The following is a 16717-nucleotide window of genomic DNA, read 5'->3' as shown; positions in this document are numbered from 1 at the left end:
GAACTGAACGTACAGACAGTTCCCATGTACCCTCCTCCTTCCCCACGGTGGCTGTTGTTATTAGCGTGTTGCATTAAGCATGGTACATGGTTACAACTGATGAGCCAGTATTGATACGTTATTATTAACTACCTTTCACCATTTACATTAGGGTTCACTCTTTGTGTTGTACATTCTTCTATGGGCTTTGACATGTATCCATCAGTATAGTACCACACAGGATAGTTTGCATGCTGGAAAAATCCCACGTTCACCCATTTGTCCCTCTCTTCTCTTGCTCCCCCGAACCCCCAGAGCGCCCGCTATTTCACTGCCTCCATAGCTATCTTTTCCAGAATGTCATGCGTTGGAATCACATTTTGAAGGCTTTTCAGATTAGCTTCTTTCACTAAGCAATATGCCTTTGAGGTTCTTCCATGTCTTTTCATGGCTTGGGGGCTCATTTCTGTTTAGCACTGAATAACATCCCATTGTCTGCATGCACCATTGTTTATCTGTTCACCAACCGAAGGACATCTTGGCTGCTTTTAAGTCCTGGCAATTATAAGTGAAGTTGCTAGAAACATTCACGTACAGGTTTGTGTATGGGCATAACTTTTCACCTCATTTGAGTCAGTACTGGGGAACACAGTTGTGGGATTGTAGGGTGAGAGTATGTTTGCTTTTTTAAGAAACTTCCCTTCATATCCGTGGTTCCATGTCTCAGCACTCACGCAACCATGGATCATGAAGTACCGTAGTATTTACTATTGAAAAAATCCGTGTGTAAGTGGACCTGCAGTGTAAACCGTGTTGTTCAAGGATCAGCTGTATTTTAAAATGCACATATGATGGAAAATAAACTTGCAAGGAGGGTAGGAACTTGCATTATAACTTATATTTCAAGTTCTAACGTTCTCTCAAAAGTAAATCCTTGTTTTAGTATACGAAGCTGGAATGAATTTTAATTTAAGGCTGTAATTTGTTTTGTATAATGTGTTATTTTTTGTAGAGATGTTCTTTAGAACAGCTTATCAAAATGAGCATTTTACATTAGGGGCTTTAAAAATTCTTGCCTGTTAATCAGAATGATTGGTCAAAAGAAACACAGAAGAAATGCCCCCTACAAGTGATTCAGACTGCCACGAGGGCGCGGCTCTCTCTCTGAGTCCACCCATGTGTCTATCCACACGTATTCTGCTCTTTTTTCCCTAATAAATACTTTACTCGTTTCACTTAAAAAAAAAATTCTTGCCTGTTAATGAAGTTTACAAATTCTTTAAGGAGATTAGAAAGCATGCACACACACACACAAATGTATGTGTATATACACCTATACCTAAAAACATTTTTTTCCTGTCTGAACTATCTGTAGAACTCAATCTTGACAATAAATGTTCCATTACTTTGTTGTGTTCAGTCACTTAAATTCAGTTTATTGTGGAAGAAAGAAAATTGGCTTAGGGAAATTAGAAACCCTTTGTTCAGTTAGGCTTTTAAAATAAGTAATAACTTTTCTTTTCTAGCTCTGTGATTGGTTGCGTGTTAATGAAACCTGCTTTAGGCGATCCTCAGCTTGTAGCTCCATTGGACTTCACAAGACGTCCTCTTTAAATGCTTATGTAAAGAACCTGGTCCAAGAGTATGTTACGTCACCTGCCTGGGAAGGTAAGTCTGAAATCATTTTTACAGACTGATGTAACCAACATTTTCAAAGAACTTTTTACTAGCTTTTCAGATCAAGATACAGGCTTAACCAAAATATATGCCGATTTATGGTTGTCAGACTTGTATTTCAGCCAAATAATGTGAATAAACAGAATGTAAAAAATACTGTTTCCTAACCTATACTTTATGTTTTCCAGTACTTGAGATTTTAAACTATTTTAAATGTTGTAAGAAACTAATACGTTGCTTGAGTAGGAATCGGACACAAATTTATTAATTTATTCTACAGTTACTGAATCTTTGTTAGCTAGATCTTGCAGATGTGTTTTTGAAGCCTCTGTAGTGGAGATATTTGTAGATAAATCTGTTCATCTTTTGCTTGTTTTCAAAGCATAACATTTAGTGTAAACCGATTATGAGAAGTAATTTTAGAGAAAAATTATGTTTGTTAGTTTCTTTTTTTTACCAGATACTTAGCAAAGACCAGTGTTTCATCTTCTTTGGGGAAATGTGTAAAAGCGCGTGAGGACTATTAGCAGATTCATTAATTAGAATTCTTTTTACATTTCTAACGCTTCCTCATCAATAAAGTCACTAGTGATAATTGAAGGTGAATTGCATCTTTGAATTTAACGTGTCTTAAATTTTCTAGCTTGGTCTCAGACCAAGTCATTTCCATCTCCTGATTTCTCTAATCTGACCATGGAATAGGTCATAAATGATCAGATAATTATCCTTCCAAAATACATGAGTTTATCTGTTTGTCCTTCTTAGAACATGTCTCTTTTGTGTTTTATTCTATTGCCTAGTAAATTTTCTGTACTGTTACTTGGAAGATTCTTTTGTTAGGCCCATAAAAGTAAATAAATTTTAGTCCCTGTAAGAGTAAACATAGGTTAAACTCTCTGAAATATTTATAGAACTTGTCTTATAATTCAGTGCATAACAGCATCAGGTCTGATTAAATAATTCAAAATTGAATAAAATAAGATTTTTAGAGTTTCTTCCTTAACATTTCTAGGACTTAAAATATACCATTTAATACAATGTGCTATGTTAAGTTTTTAAAAAACTGATCTCAAGTGCAAAGGAGATGTGTGTATATGTATGTGTGTATGTATGTAATATTTTTGTTTGACTCTTAATGCCCTTGGCTAAATGCCTTTATAAAATATTAGTTTAGTTATCAATTACTGGGCAGTTTTCAGAACAAGGTAATAAATTCCAAAGCAAACATTACTTAGCTTGAGTTTTTGAGTATAAAATACATATAACATTCAAATTTGTTTTTATATAAAGACTCATCAGCTCAAACATTTTTAATCAGATTCTACGCCTAAAGTAGCTTTTTTCTTTGGGTTTGACATGGTCAGTATAGATAGATTTTACACTGATTATTCAGCAACCGTATATCAAGTGTTTTCTAAGTGCCAGATGCTGGAGTTACAGAGACAAAATATGTGTCCCCTACCCTCAGAGAGAGCATAGTCTAGCAAGGAAGTTGATAAGCAGATAATCTTAGTGCAGTGCCTTGAAAGCCATAAGCACTGGGATGGGGAACTCGGGTCAGGGGTACCAATCCAGAACAGGGAGACCTATGGGGGTCGGGAGAGGTCACCAGATGAGGTGACATCCAATGAGTGAATAGAAATTAAGGTGGAAGGGGAGAAGGTGTATCCTGCAAGGCTTGAATGAACTTGTATCTGGGGGACTGAAAGTAGGTAGGCATCCATCTGTTTCTGTCTGTGTATAGCATGGAGCCCAGGTTGGAATGGTTAAGAGATAAGGATGAGTATGTGTTAGGTAGATATATAGGTACCATATCATATATATGATATATAACAAAACAAAGCAACAACAACTAAAACCACATAAAACCAGCATCATCAACAAGCAAAAATGTTAGATAGCTTTCAGAGAAGGCTTTCGGAAATAGAGAAAGTGAGATATAGTTTGGAAGCAGCAGTAAAAGCTTGTCAGAACTTGGAAATGTTAAGATCAACCAAAGAGTGAAATATATTTGGAGAAATTTATACTTAAATCAGAGTCCATCAGAAAAGATATTTTGAGTAGAGATTTTGTGATTAAATGATGTGCCTACTTAAGGTGTAACCAAGATACCTGAAGATATGTAATAATCCCAAAGTGGTATACTGCAGCTGTACAGCACGCTTTAGATACAGCTTTATTGAAGTATGATTGACATACATTAAATTGCACGTATTTAAACTATATAATGTAATGGGTTTGACCTCTGTGTATGCTCATGAACCATCAGCAGAACAAGATAATGAACAAGTCCATCACCCCTGAAGTGTTTTCACACCTCTTTGGAATCCCTGTCTCCCACTTCTACCTGTCCCTCTCCATCCCCAGACCAACCCTGATATGCTTTCTGACACTATAGATAAGTTTGCATTTTCTAGAATTACACGCAGTTTTTAGTATTCATGGTAGCAAGGTTTGAGTGGTAATTTAGGGGTAGATTAAGATGATTAAAGATAGCCAATGACCTTTTGTTTCTTTAAGACCATTGTTGCCTATACTTTTCTAGCCTCGGGGAGAGAAAGGAGAGAGTATATAAGGAATTCTCTGCCAGTGGTTCTCAGAGAATGATTTCCAGACCAGCAACATCAGCATCACCTGGAAACTTTTTAAAAATGCAAATTCTCGAACTCTGTCCCACGCATGCTGAATCAGAAACTCTGGGTGTGGGGCTCACCCTCTGTGTGTTAACAAGCCCTCCAGGGGATTTTAATACGTGCTGAGGTTTGCAACCCACTGTTCTATAGCCTGGATTTCCCTAGTGTGGTGGTAGAGGACTGAGGAAGCAACCTACAGCAAAAATTCCTGCCAGAGTGTCCTCTACAGGGTGGGTCAGGCACTCTGTTGTTATCAGCCTGTCCTGTGACTCTCCTTGAAATCAGAAATCATTAAAAATCCACTAAACGGGAACTTCCTAGGTGGCATGGTGGTTAAGAATTCACCTGCCAATGAAGGGGACATGGGTCCAACCCTGGTCCGGGAAGATCCCACATACTGTGGAGCAGCAAAGCCCGTGTGCCACAACTACTGAGCCTTGCTCTAGAGCCTGTGAGCCACAACTAGTGAGCCCATGTGCCACAATTACTGAAGCCTATGCTCTGCAACAAGAGAAGCCACGGATATGAGGAGCTTGCGCACCATAATGAAGAGTAGCCCCCGCTCACCGCAGCTAGAGAAAGCCCGTATGCAGCAATGAAGACCCAATGCAGCCAATTAATTAATTAATTAATTTTTAAAAAATCCACTAAACGTCTGATTTATAACCTTCCCTTTCAGTATCCAAAGTGAAAAATTGTGTAGGACTTCAAAAAAGTGCCATTGTGATTGGAAACATTTCATTCTCAAATAGCACCCTCACTCCACTCCTGCCTCCTATAAGGTCAAAGGTATCTGATTATATAATTGCTAGAAAATATAGGCAACTGAATAGTGTATTGGCATTTGGTTTCATTTTAGTCTTCATTAATGAGTGAGTTTTTATATGTAAATGTGTGATATAAAGCACTAATGTGAGTAAAAGATTTCAGAGAACAAGTTCCAATAATTCACCTTTATAAACATTTATAAATTTAACCTACTAAATTATTTTGGAAAGCACCGACATTTAGATTTTCTAAAAAATACAGATTTCTTATCACTAAATGGTATTTATAACATTTTAAAGAATAATATATAATAAACTTCATCATTTTGTTGCATTTTAAAATTTTATTTATTTATTTATTTTTGGCTGCGTTGGGTCTTTGTTGCTGCACATGGGCTTCCTTTAGTTGCTGCTAACGTGGGCTAGTCTTCTTTGCAGTGCTCGGGCTTCTCACTGCAGTGGCTTCTCTTGTGGAGCATGGGCTGTAGGCGCACGGGCTTCAGTAGTTGTGGCAGGAGGGCTCTAGAGCGCAGGCTCAGTAGTTGTGGCGCACAGGCTTAGTTGCTCCGCGGCATGTGGGATCTTCCCAGCCTAGGGCTTGAACCTGTGTCCCCTGCATTGGTAGGTGAATTCTTAACCACTGTGCCACCAGGGAAGTCCCTTTTGTTGCATTTTTAAACTAAGTTATCCTCCAGGCAAGTATGTTTTTAGCATTGTCTGTCTTTGTACTATTCTAACAAATTTGTATCAAAATAAATCACTCCAATATAAATTAGAGTATTTTAAAATATGTTTTAAGTATTTGAACCACTGGCCTGGAAAACTAGATTCTTTAACTAAATTTTTCTTGGGAGTTGAGGTGAAGAGTATAATCTTACAACAGAATGAAAAGGAAATCTATCCATGATTTGTTTTGCTTTAATTGGCTTACAGGGATAGGAAAATACTAACTATATCAGTTAACCAAGTTCTCTCTTCCAGAAATTCTTCTAGGATCTTTGCATATATTATTTACTTTTTATAATAAACCCAAAGAGGGTCATAGGTTTATTTAGTTTGATTCTGTAGAAGGTGACCTAAGCTTTCTGAGAGGACAGTCAGCGGTCCCAGGCTTCCACAGCTAACAAGCAGTACGACTGGGGTTCAGGCACGGGTCTGAGAAGCCAAAGCCTTTGTGTCTGTATCCATTCCATCCCCTTTCTGGTTCCATTTTAGGGAATTCTCACCTCTCAACTGAGATGCCAGAATTGCCTCTTAACCAGTCACCTTGCATCTACTCTTGCTTCCTCTAAAATCTCTTTTCCACTTTGTACCTAGAGAAATCTTTTTAAAATACAAACTTTGATCTTACAGATGTCTCCTCCCCTTCTTTGTACACATTCACTTTGATTTTTAGTGGCTTCCTCTTGCCTTTGGGATGAAGACCGAAACCTGTTACATGCCTACAAGGTCCCCGGTCTCTCCCACCTACTCCTGTAACTTCATCTTTGGTGCTCCTTCCCACTGTGTACACCAGTCCTTTCCTGGAGTACGGTGTGCCCGCTCCTGCTGGAGGGCCTTAACATTCTCTTCCTTCCACCTGGAAAGGTCTTGTCTCCCTTCCCTACCTCATTCTTTCCCAGCTTTTATACCCAGCCCAGCTGTCATTTCTTCAGGGTAACTTTGTCTTACTCCCCAGTATACACTCTACCTGCACCATTTAGAGGACTCACCACAATTACCATTTTTCATTTCTCTCTATGTTCTTTGATGAACTCTCTTCTCTCCTGCACTGTAAATTTCATGAGCACAGGAACCATTGTGTCTGCAGCACTGAGGCCAGTGCATGGTATGTGGTCCACGTGCAGATGTCTTTGTGTTCACTTGTAAATATGCAACAGTGAGCCCTGCTGTGGGGTGTTCCACTCTATTTCTTCTCAGCTGTATTTCTCTAATGCTGATAAAGCATAATCATTTAGCTGTTTTATTTTTAAAACATCATCTTGGAAGGATTTTGTTAATGCTTTGCAAACCTTAACTCTTGTTATTTAAGGAGGAAAAAACTGCCGCATGCCTGATTGGTTTGAAGCCAAACTTGTTGCTATGATGGTCTTGCTGGCCATAGATGTGGAGGGAATGAAGAGTCAATATAGGTAAGTGTTTCTAAACTTGAAAAGAAAACTTTCTTTAAAAAAGGCTCATCAGATTTATGGTACATACTCAGATTTTTCAGTGATTGATATGGAATTGATCACAGTGTATTAAAGGAAGGAACTAGAACATTGGCAGAATACTTTAAAAATGTTTAAAATTAACAATAAATTCATAGGGTTAGAGGTTTAAACTAGAAAAGGTCCAAAAAAAAAAAAAACTAATATACACAAACCACTGGTTTTGTATAAGAATATTAGAAGACTGGGTTGTAAGGTTCTAGCATAAGAGTAGGTAAAGACATTTACTGGATTTTACCCTTTTGTAAAATGTTTTATTTTTTAAAAGGTAATAAAGATAAAATAATCTCATTTATGTTTTGAGAAATGTGAGCAGATTGTCAGCAGGTTATAATTGTTGCAAAAAGCAGCTTCATTAGGTAGTGTGCATCATAATGCAATTGATTTGATCAACATCAAATCTCTTTTCTAGACAAAGTTTTAATATTAAAGTTGGTGATAAAAGTTTTTCACAGATCTTTAGTTCTTTATATATATATTTTTTGTTAACATGTCTCATTTCCTTGACTAGCATATGTTGTTTTGTTTTTGGTTTTTTGAAATGTGGAAGCAGGATCTCAGCATTTTAATTTGCCAATAAATTGGATATAGGATTTCATTCATGCTTGTGCCCAGAGTTGAGGACATATGTCGTTCCCTGTGCTTTCTTCTCCAGTGAGTCACTGCACTCACTGAAAAAGCATAAACGAAAAGTTCTGTCCTGATAGGTTCTAGCTGTTTGGATCATCCCTAAGAGTAATTCTGTCCCATGGAATCATTAGCTAACCAATTCCACAGACTGTAGATGGAAAACAGTTTCTTTATGCTTTTGAAATGCTTGATTTGGGCATGTCTTTTAATGTCTAGTGAAAAGCGGAGGACACAGAATGTGTTAAGGATATTCTTAGATCCTCTCCTGGATGCCCTTGTGAAGTGTGGTACAAATGCCTACATGCCCTTGCTGAAAACTGACAGATGCCTGCAGTTGCTGTTGAAGTTACTGCACACTTGCTTGTTGAGAGGTTCCGGTACCCAAGATGGTGAGGATCAATAGTTTCTGTTGGTGTTTTGCTGGGTGTATCGTTGGTACTCAGAATGAGAGGGAATTCCTGACCTTTTAACTCCATGTGTTCAGCAAACACTTGCTGAGTGTCTTCTGGTGGTGCTGGGATGCAGAGGCGAAGGAGCAAACTGCCCTCATGGAGCTGACATCTTAGTGTTTACATTTGTTGCTCACTGTTGATTTTAGAATATGATCTCATTTGCTTTTGCTTTGCCTTTTTTTTTTTTTTTAAATGGGCTCTCATTGATTTCCAAACTATTGAAAATGATCACTGTTTCATACACATTTTAAGCCAAGATCCATTTATAATTGCCACTGTGCTGGATGTTGCAGAAAGTAAACTAAAGCATGAGAAGAGTGTTAATTTTATAATTATTTGTTTTTAAATATGTTCATCCCTCAGCACCTCTAAGTAGAAAATAGTTCATGTAGGAAATATAGTGGTCGTAGATAGAAGCATTGAGCACTTTCTTCCTTCTTTAAACCAAGATTTATATAAAACAGTAGCTGAAAACCCATGGACATCAGATATGAGACTATTGATGGGTAAGCCTTGATCCCCAATCTTTCTGACCAGTTTCATTTAGAATTTTAGAAATTTTCTGTTTAGAAAAGAATATTCTAGGAAAGCATTGGCATTAGGTTAAACCTGAGGATAATATTGAAAGGTTAGATTTTAATATAGGCTTGTGAAATATTAAAGCTAGTTTCCAAGTTCTGGTATTTTTGATAATGATAGTGGAACCAAATGCTGTACACATGACAGTAATTTTTTATAAGACTTTTAACTCCATTAAGGGCATAAATTTGGGTTCATTTAACATGTCTTGACCGTTGAAAGTACTAGGCTCAGTGCCTTCAAGTGCAAGACTGGGTCACAGGTGCCTTTTGGAAAGTTGTTGTGATATTTGATACATAGAAGAACGTGTGATGGTTATATATAAATTATGGTGTAAAATAATTAAACACCCATGATTGCACCACCATTGTGTTTGTTGCTAAGAAAAATTTACCTGTGATTCCTCAATCCCTGCTCTTTGCCTCCTTATTTAGACTTTTATCTGTATCACTTCCATGCACTTAAAAAATGGTTTTACCACATAAATAGATATTCCCCAACATATATTGTCTCATTTTCCTGCTTTTGAGCTTCATAGGAATGTAACTTTATTGTGAGAAGTCTTCTGTAACTTCTATCACGTTTCTAAGGATCATCCATGTCCTTTCTGACACTTGCTCATTTTTGCCGTTGTGTGACCTCCCGTTGTGTGGTGACACCACAGTTACGTGTCCCCTATTGCTGGGCATCTGATTGCATTTCGTTTACTACTCTCAGGCACAGGGCTGCCTTGAACACTTGTCTACATGTCTCTTCTAGGCCCGTGTGTGTCTCTCCAGTGTATGCACCCCGGGGCCAGAATGACTGGTTCTTAGGGTGTATGCATATTCAGCTTTTCAGATAATGCAGAATTGTTTTACTAAGTAGTTGTGTACACATTTTATGTTCTCACCTGTGGGATGTAAGTTGCCATTGCTCCTCATGCATCTCTTATACTACAAGTAGGAGCCAAAGAAATCCATGTTTAATTTTGATAGTACTTGACTTCCAGATAACTGGTAAACCATGTTACATTTAATTAACTTCATGTTTTAATTGAAGTATAGTTGATTTACAGTGTTGTGTTAATTTCTGCTGTACAGCAAAGTGATTCAGTTATACATATATATATATATATACTTTTTTTAAAAATATTCTTTTCCATTATGGTTTATCATAGGATACTGAATATAGTTCTGTTTATCCATCCTATATATAATAGCTTACATCTACTAATTTAGATCTGTTTAATTAACTTTAAATTTAATTAAATAGATCTAAATCCTGAAAGGATTTCTTTGATGGGAGAAGAGGAAAATAGTTATTTCCATTTTATAAATGAGTAAATAATCTAGGAATTAACTGCCAAATACAAGGGTAAATGAACACATAATGATAAAGTCAGAAATAACTAGGTACAGTCAGCCCTCTGTATTTATGGATTCAACCAACCATGGACTGAAAATATTCAGGGGAAAAAAACTCCAGAAAGTTCCAAAAAGCAACATTTGAATTTGCTGTGCTTCAGCAGCTATTTACATCGTATTTACAACTATTTGTATAGTATATAAAAGGGTACTTGGCAAAGCCTGGGTCTGCTGTGGAATGTGTAACATTAGTGTAACATCAAAACAGACTTGTGGGAAATGCAAACACATTTTCACCTACTGTGAGCAGTAGTGGTTTATGTGGGAAAATCCATTTTACTTAAAACTCCCCCAAAGATGTCTTAAAATGTTCAAAATAAACTAAAGCCTAATTCATAACTTTGGTTAAATGGTCTCTGCTGCTTTTGTCAGCTTAAAGCTCTAAATAAATGATGTTCCAGTGGTTATTTTTTTTAATTCAAAATAACCGTACAATATTTATATTTGAGGAAGCATAGTTTTAGTTATATTATAACTCTCCCTTTGTCACATAGGATTATGTAGGCTGAAGTAACTGGCCTAAGCATACTTCTGTCCTAACTGTTTGCTGAATTTGTCACACTAGTGGGTATAATCCTCTTTGCTGAATGTCACTTTTTTCCTGAGTTGCTTTTGGTTTCTGGCCTTGATCTCTTGTGTCTCTTTGAGCTTTTCTTCCTAAGGTAGTTTTTATTTATTTTTTTAATTGTGGTAAATTATAGATAGCAAAATTTACACTTTAACCATTTTTAAGTGTATGCACAGTGTTTTGCAGCCATCACCACCATCTGTCCCCAGAACATTTTCATCTTCCCAAACTAAATCTCTGTATCTGCTAGACCGTTACTCCTCATCTCCCCCCTCCCTCCCCAGCCCCTGGCAACCACCATTCTACTCTCTGTCTCTGGGAATTTGACTATTCGAAGTGGAATCATACAATATTTATCCTCTTATGTCAGGCTTATTTCATTTAACATTGATGTCTTCCAAAGGCTCATCCATGTTTGTAGCCTGTATCAGAATGTCATTCCTTTTTAAGGCTGAATAATACTCTATTGTATATTGCCGTATTTTGTTTATCCATTCATCTGTTGATGGACATTTGAGTTGTTTCCATTTTTTGGCTATTCAAATAATGCTGCTGTGAACATTGATGTACAAATATCAGTTCAAGTCCTTGCTTTCAGTTCTTTGGGGTATTTACCCAGAAGTGGAATTGCTGGGTCATGTGGTAATTCTATGTTTAATTTTTTCAGGAACCACCTGTTCTCCATAGCAGCTGTACCATTTAACATTCCAGTTAGCAGTGCACACGGCTTCAGTTTCTCCACATCCTCACTAACGCTTATCTTTTGTTTTTGTCTCCCTGTCTTCCTTTCTTTCTTTTTCTTTCTTTCTTTCTCTCTTTCTTTTTTCTTTCTTTCTTTCTTTTTCTTTCTCTTTCTTTTCTTTCTGTCTTTCTTTCTTTCTTTCTTTCTTTCTTTTCTTTCTTTGCTTTCTTTCTTTCCTCCTTCCTTCCTTCCTTCCTTCCTTCCTTTCTTTCTTTCTTTCTTTCTCTTTCTTTTTTCTTTCTTTCTTTCTTTTTCTTTTTCTTGCTTTTCTTTCCTCCTTCCTTCCTTCCTTCCTTCCTTTCTTTCTTTCTTTCTTTCTTTCTTTCTTTATTTCTTTCTTTTCTTTTCTTTTTCTTTCTTTCTTTCTTTCTTTCTTTCTTTCTTTCTTTCTTTCTTTCTTTCTTTCTTTCTTTCTTTCTTTCTTTCTTTTATAATAGCTATCTTCATGGGTATGAAGTGATAGCTCATGGTGATTTTCACTGATACAGCTTTTTGACCAATTCAGGTACCACTTTTGGGATTCAGGTTACCACCATCAGTTACAAGACACAGGGTAGGAAACAAAACCCTAAACACCATCCTGAACCTTTGCACTCAGTTTGTATGTTGTTGTGATGGAGTGTTAAATTTAGGGATGTGGCAGTGACTTGGGGGTCCAGTGAAAGAGAGGTTCTTCTGTACCGTGGTAACTGATAGGAAACGCCATGGAAATAGTGATGACAACACTGGAAACATTAACAGCATCGACTTTTTCTTCATGTCACTTTGTTCTCTGTTCTTCAAGCCCTAAACCTGCCCTTATAATCTCATGTTAACTTTATTTTAATCAAATGGGTTACGTTCTGTGGAAAGTAAATACTTATGCTATTAATATAAGTTTGAGATTTGAGTTGAGAAAGTAAGGCAGAGGTTATATAAGAGAGGAATATTCTGTTCTTACCATATTCGTTGGCTGTAGCGCTTACTTTTTTTAGTACTTGAAAAGCTTTACTTTCCAACTCTTTGCTGGTGGCTTCTTGAGCTGGCAGGTGACTCATTTATGAGATACTTCAGAGGCCATGTAGGGTTGTCTCCTTTATAATAGGAAACATCAATGTTTAAAATTAATGCTGTAATTTTTAATGCAATATGTAATCTTTTTTTAAAAAAGGTATCTGAGAGTGATAGATACAGCATTTTGTGAGTTCCCTGTTCAAATCTTTTGCCTGTTTTTAAATTGAGTTGTTTGTTTTCATAATCTGATATGAAATGTATATAATTAACCAGAGTTTGTTATATATTCTGGATACAAGTCCTTTGTTGGATACATGATTTACAGATATTTTCCCCCACTCTGGAGCTTGTCTTTTCAGTCTCTTAATGGGGTCTTTTGTAGAACAGAGGTTTTCATTTTGATGAAGTCCAGTTTATTCATTTTTTTGTTTTGTTTTATGGATTGTGCACTAGGTATCATGTTTAAGAAGACTTTGTCTTAACTCCAGGTCACATGGGAGTTTATTTTTTTTTTTTCTCCTAAATGTTTTACGGTTTTTAAAGTGTTAGATCTAGGATGCATTTAGAGGTAACTTGTTAAGGTGTAAGGTGAGGTTGAAGTTTGGCTTTTGCCTGTGAATGTCCAGTTGCTCCAGGACCATTTGTTGATGAGACTCCTTTTCTCTGTTGAATTGGCTGTGGTGGAAACAACCCAAAATAGATGGATGCATGAGTAGATAAGCAATATGTGATACATCCATATATGACCGTAAGAAGGGATGAAGTACTGATACATGGGTGAACCTTGAAAATGCTAAGTGAAAGAAGCCAGTTGCAAAATACCACATACTACGTGATTCCGTCTACATGAAGTGTCCAGAATAGGCATATCTATAGAGACAGAAAGTAGATTAGTGATTGCGTAGGGCAGGGTGGGGATGAGGGTTATAGGGGTGATGGCTAAAGGGTATGGGCTCTCTCTTTGTGGTGATGAAAATGTCCTAAAACTGGCTGGTGGTGGTTGCACATATCTGTGACTGTACTAGACACCACTGAATTACATACTTTTAATGGGTGAATTGTAGGATGTGTGATTTATAGCTCAATAAAGTTGTTTAAAAATAATTAATTGACCATATTTATGTGGATCTGTTTTCTGGACTCTGTTCTATTGATCTGTATTTTTATCCCTTTGCCAATGCTGCACTGTTTTGGTTGCTGTAGATTTACAATAAGTCTTTAAATGTGTAGTGCGATTCTTTAAAATTTAATCTTTTTTGTCAAAAATATTTCTAGCTATTTTAGTTCCCTTGCCTTTCAGTATAAACTTTATAATCACCTTGTCTGTATTTACCAAAAAAAGAAAAAGAAAAATCCTGCTGAAATTGATTGGAATTCCATTAAACCTACAGATCAATTTTTTGAGAATTGCTTTCTTTGTTATATTGAGACTTCTAATTCATGAATATGGTATGTCTCTTGATTTATTTAGGCTGTCTTTTATTTCTTTCTTCAGAGTTTTTTAGCTTTCAGCATATAGAGCCTATGCAGGTTTTGTTAGATTTTTATCTTTTGGAGGAAGCTTATTGTAAATGATATATTTAAAAATTTTTTGGTTTTCAGTTGCACATTGCTGATATACAGAAATGTGATTGATTTTTGTGTGTTGACCCCATATCCTATAACCTTGCTAAAGCACTTATTAGTTGTAGCAGTTTTTTTCGTAGATCCTTGTGATTTTTTGGTGGGCAGTGATGTCATTCGTGAATGAGGACAGTTATATTTCTAGGGTCGTCCATAGTGTTCCCTTATCCTTTAGATGCTTGCAGGATCTGGGGTCTGAAGTAATTCATTTTTTAACTCCTGACAGTGGTAGTGATAGTCCTCTCTCTCTGTCTTTCCAAAATGGCTAGTGGTTTATCAATTTTATTGACCTTTTCAAAGAACCAGCTTTTGGTTTCATTGATTTTTCTCTGTTGATTTTTCTCTTTTCAATTTCATTGATTTCTAGGTTTTTATGTTTGCGTCTTTCTGCTTGCTTTTGGTTTATTTTGCCTTTTTATTGAAGTTAAGGTGGAAGCTTAGATTATTGATTTTAGATCTTTTTTAAAATGACATCTAATGCTGTGAATTTTCTTAAGTTTTGCTTTAACTGCATCCCACAAATTTTGGTATGTTGTATTTTCAGTTCAGAATGTTTTATAACTTTTTTTGAGACTTTTTCTTTTACCCATGAATTGTTTAGAAATGTAGTTAGAGATTTTCCTGTTGTGTTTCTGTTATTGCTTTTTAATTTAATTCTGTCTAGAGCGTACTTTGTACAATTTCAACTTTTAAAAAAATTGTTAAGGTTTGTTTTATGATCTAGGGTATGGTTTATTTTGGTGAATGTTCCATGTACACTTGAAAAGAATGGGTGTTCTGCTGTGGTTGGGTGGAGTGTTCTGTAAATGTCAATTGTATCCAAGAGTTTCATGGTGTTTTTCAGTTTTAGATTCTTGCTGATTTTAAGATTGTTGAACTCCAGCTATAATTGTGGATTTGTCTTTCTCCTTTTACTACTGTCAGTTTTGCTTCATGTATTTTGAAGGGCTGTTGTTAGGTGCATATACATTTAGGATTGGGCTTCTTGGGAGTTGACTCTTTTATCACTCTTTCATGTCCCTTTCTATCCTTGGTTATTTTCTTTACTCTGAGGTCTGATAGTAGTGTAACCACTCCTATTTTCTTTTATTTTTATTAATTTATTACTTATTTATTTATTGGCTGTGTTGGGTCTTCGTTGCTGCACAGGGGCTACTCATCATTGTGGTGTGCGGACTTCTCATTGCAGTGGCTTCTCTTTTTGCAGAGCATGGGCTCTAGGCACACGGGCTTCAGTAGTTGTGGCACGTGGGCTCAATAGTTGTGGCTCGCAGGCTCTACAGTGCAGGCTCTATAGTTGTGGTACAAGAACTTACTAGCTCTGTGGCATGTGGGATCTTCCCAGACCAGGGCTCAAACCCGTGTCCCCTGCATTGGCAGGAGGATTCTTAACTACTTTGCCACCAGGGAAGCCCTCCTATTTTCTTTTAATTAGAATTTGTGTGGTATTTTTTTTTTTCTGACTTTGTACTTTTATTTAGGGCATTATATTTAAAATGAATTTCTTATAGACAGTATATAATCATGATTTTTTTTTAACCCATTCTGACTGTGTCTTTTAATTGGTCTAGACTATTTGTACTTAATATAATTACTTATATATGTTTGGTTTTAAGGCATTTTGTTTTTTGTATTCTGTTTATTCCATCTGTTTTTTGTTTCTTCCTTCCCTTCTTCTGGCTTCTTTTGGGCAGTTTGAACATTATTTTGTCTTCCATTTTAATTATCTTTTGTTTTTTTGGTTTTTTTGTTTGTTTTTAACTAAATATTGAAAGCTTTTTGTGATTACTCTAGGGATTACGATGTACATGCTTTTTACAGTTGGCTTAGAATTAATACTTTACCACTTAAAATTAACGTAGAAATGTTACTACCTTAACCTACTCTACCCCATTTATTGTAGATGTCTTACATCTAAATTTGTTGAAAACCCTACCAGACAATGTTATGTTTTTTGCTCTCACCCATAAAACACACTTTAAAGACTCAAGAGAAGTGTCTGTTGTATTTACTAAGGTATTTACAGTTTCTTTTGCTCTTTCATCCCTGATGGTCCATGTTTTCCTGTGGCATTGTATACCTTTTGTTCGAAAAATATCTTTTAATATTTCTTTTGTAGCAAGTTTGTTGGCAATGAATTCTCATAGTTTTCCTTCATCTGAGAATGTGTTTTTTTTGCCTTCTGAATAATATTTTTGTTGGATATAAAATTCTGGTTTGATAGGTCTTTTCTCTCAGCAATTTAAAAGGGTTCCATTTGCTTCTGGCCTCCATGATTTTTCATTAGAACTCTGTAATCATTCACATCATTTTTCCCTGAGGTAATAAGTTGTTTCTCTGTGCTTTCAAGATTGTTTCTTTGTTTTCAGTTGTCAGCAGTCTGGCTACACTGTCCGATTGCATATTTTATTGATCTGTTTTCAAGTTCATGGATTCTTTTCTCTTGCATCTCCTTTCT

The 16717-nt window shown here is 36.2% G+C and overlaps 1 protein-coding gene across 5 annotated transcripts in view; it reads left to right on the top strand.

The window, feature by feature from the left end:
* TARBP1 (TAR (HIV-1) RNA binding protein 1) overlaps positions 1-16717 on the top strand; it is a 65725-nt gene that overhangs the window by 19599 nt on the left and 29409 nt on the right. For all 5 annotated transcript variants that reach the window (XR_009053847.1, XR_009053848.1, XM_057735964.1 and 2 more), the window contains exons 10-12: positions 1506-1647; positions 7089-7188; positions 8113-8285. Coding sequence is in view for 3 of the 5 variants with exons in the window: in XM_057735964.1 (XP_057591947.1) it covers positions 1506-1647; positions 7089-7188; positions 8113-8285 (415 nt within the window). In the remaining 2 variants the exon portion in view is untranslated. The remainder of the gene's footprint in view (positions 1-1505; positions 1648-7088; positions 7189-8112; positions 8286-16717) is intronic.

The sequence above is a fragment of the Hippopotamus amphibius genome, chromosome 5 (assembly GCF_030028045.1).
Source record: "Hippopotamus amphibius kiboko isolate mHipAmp2 chromosome 5, mHipAmp2.hap2, whole genome shotgun sequence".
Classification (NCBI taxonomy): domain Eukaryota; kingdom Metazoa; phylum Chordata; class Mammalia; order Artiodactyla; family Hippopotamidae; genus Hippopotamus; species Hippopotamus amphibius.
Note: the sequence above shows the minus strand (reverse complement) of the source record. Positions and strands in the feature narration are given on the sequence as shown.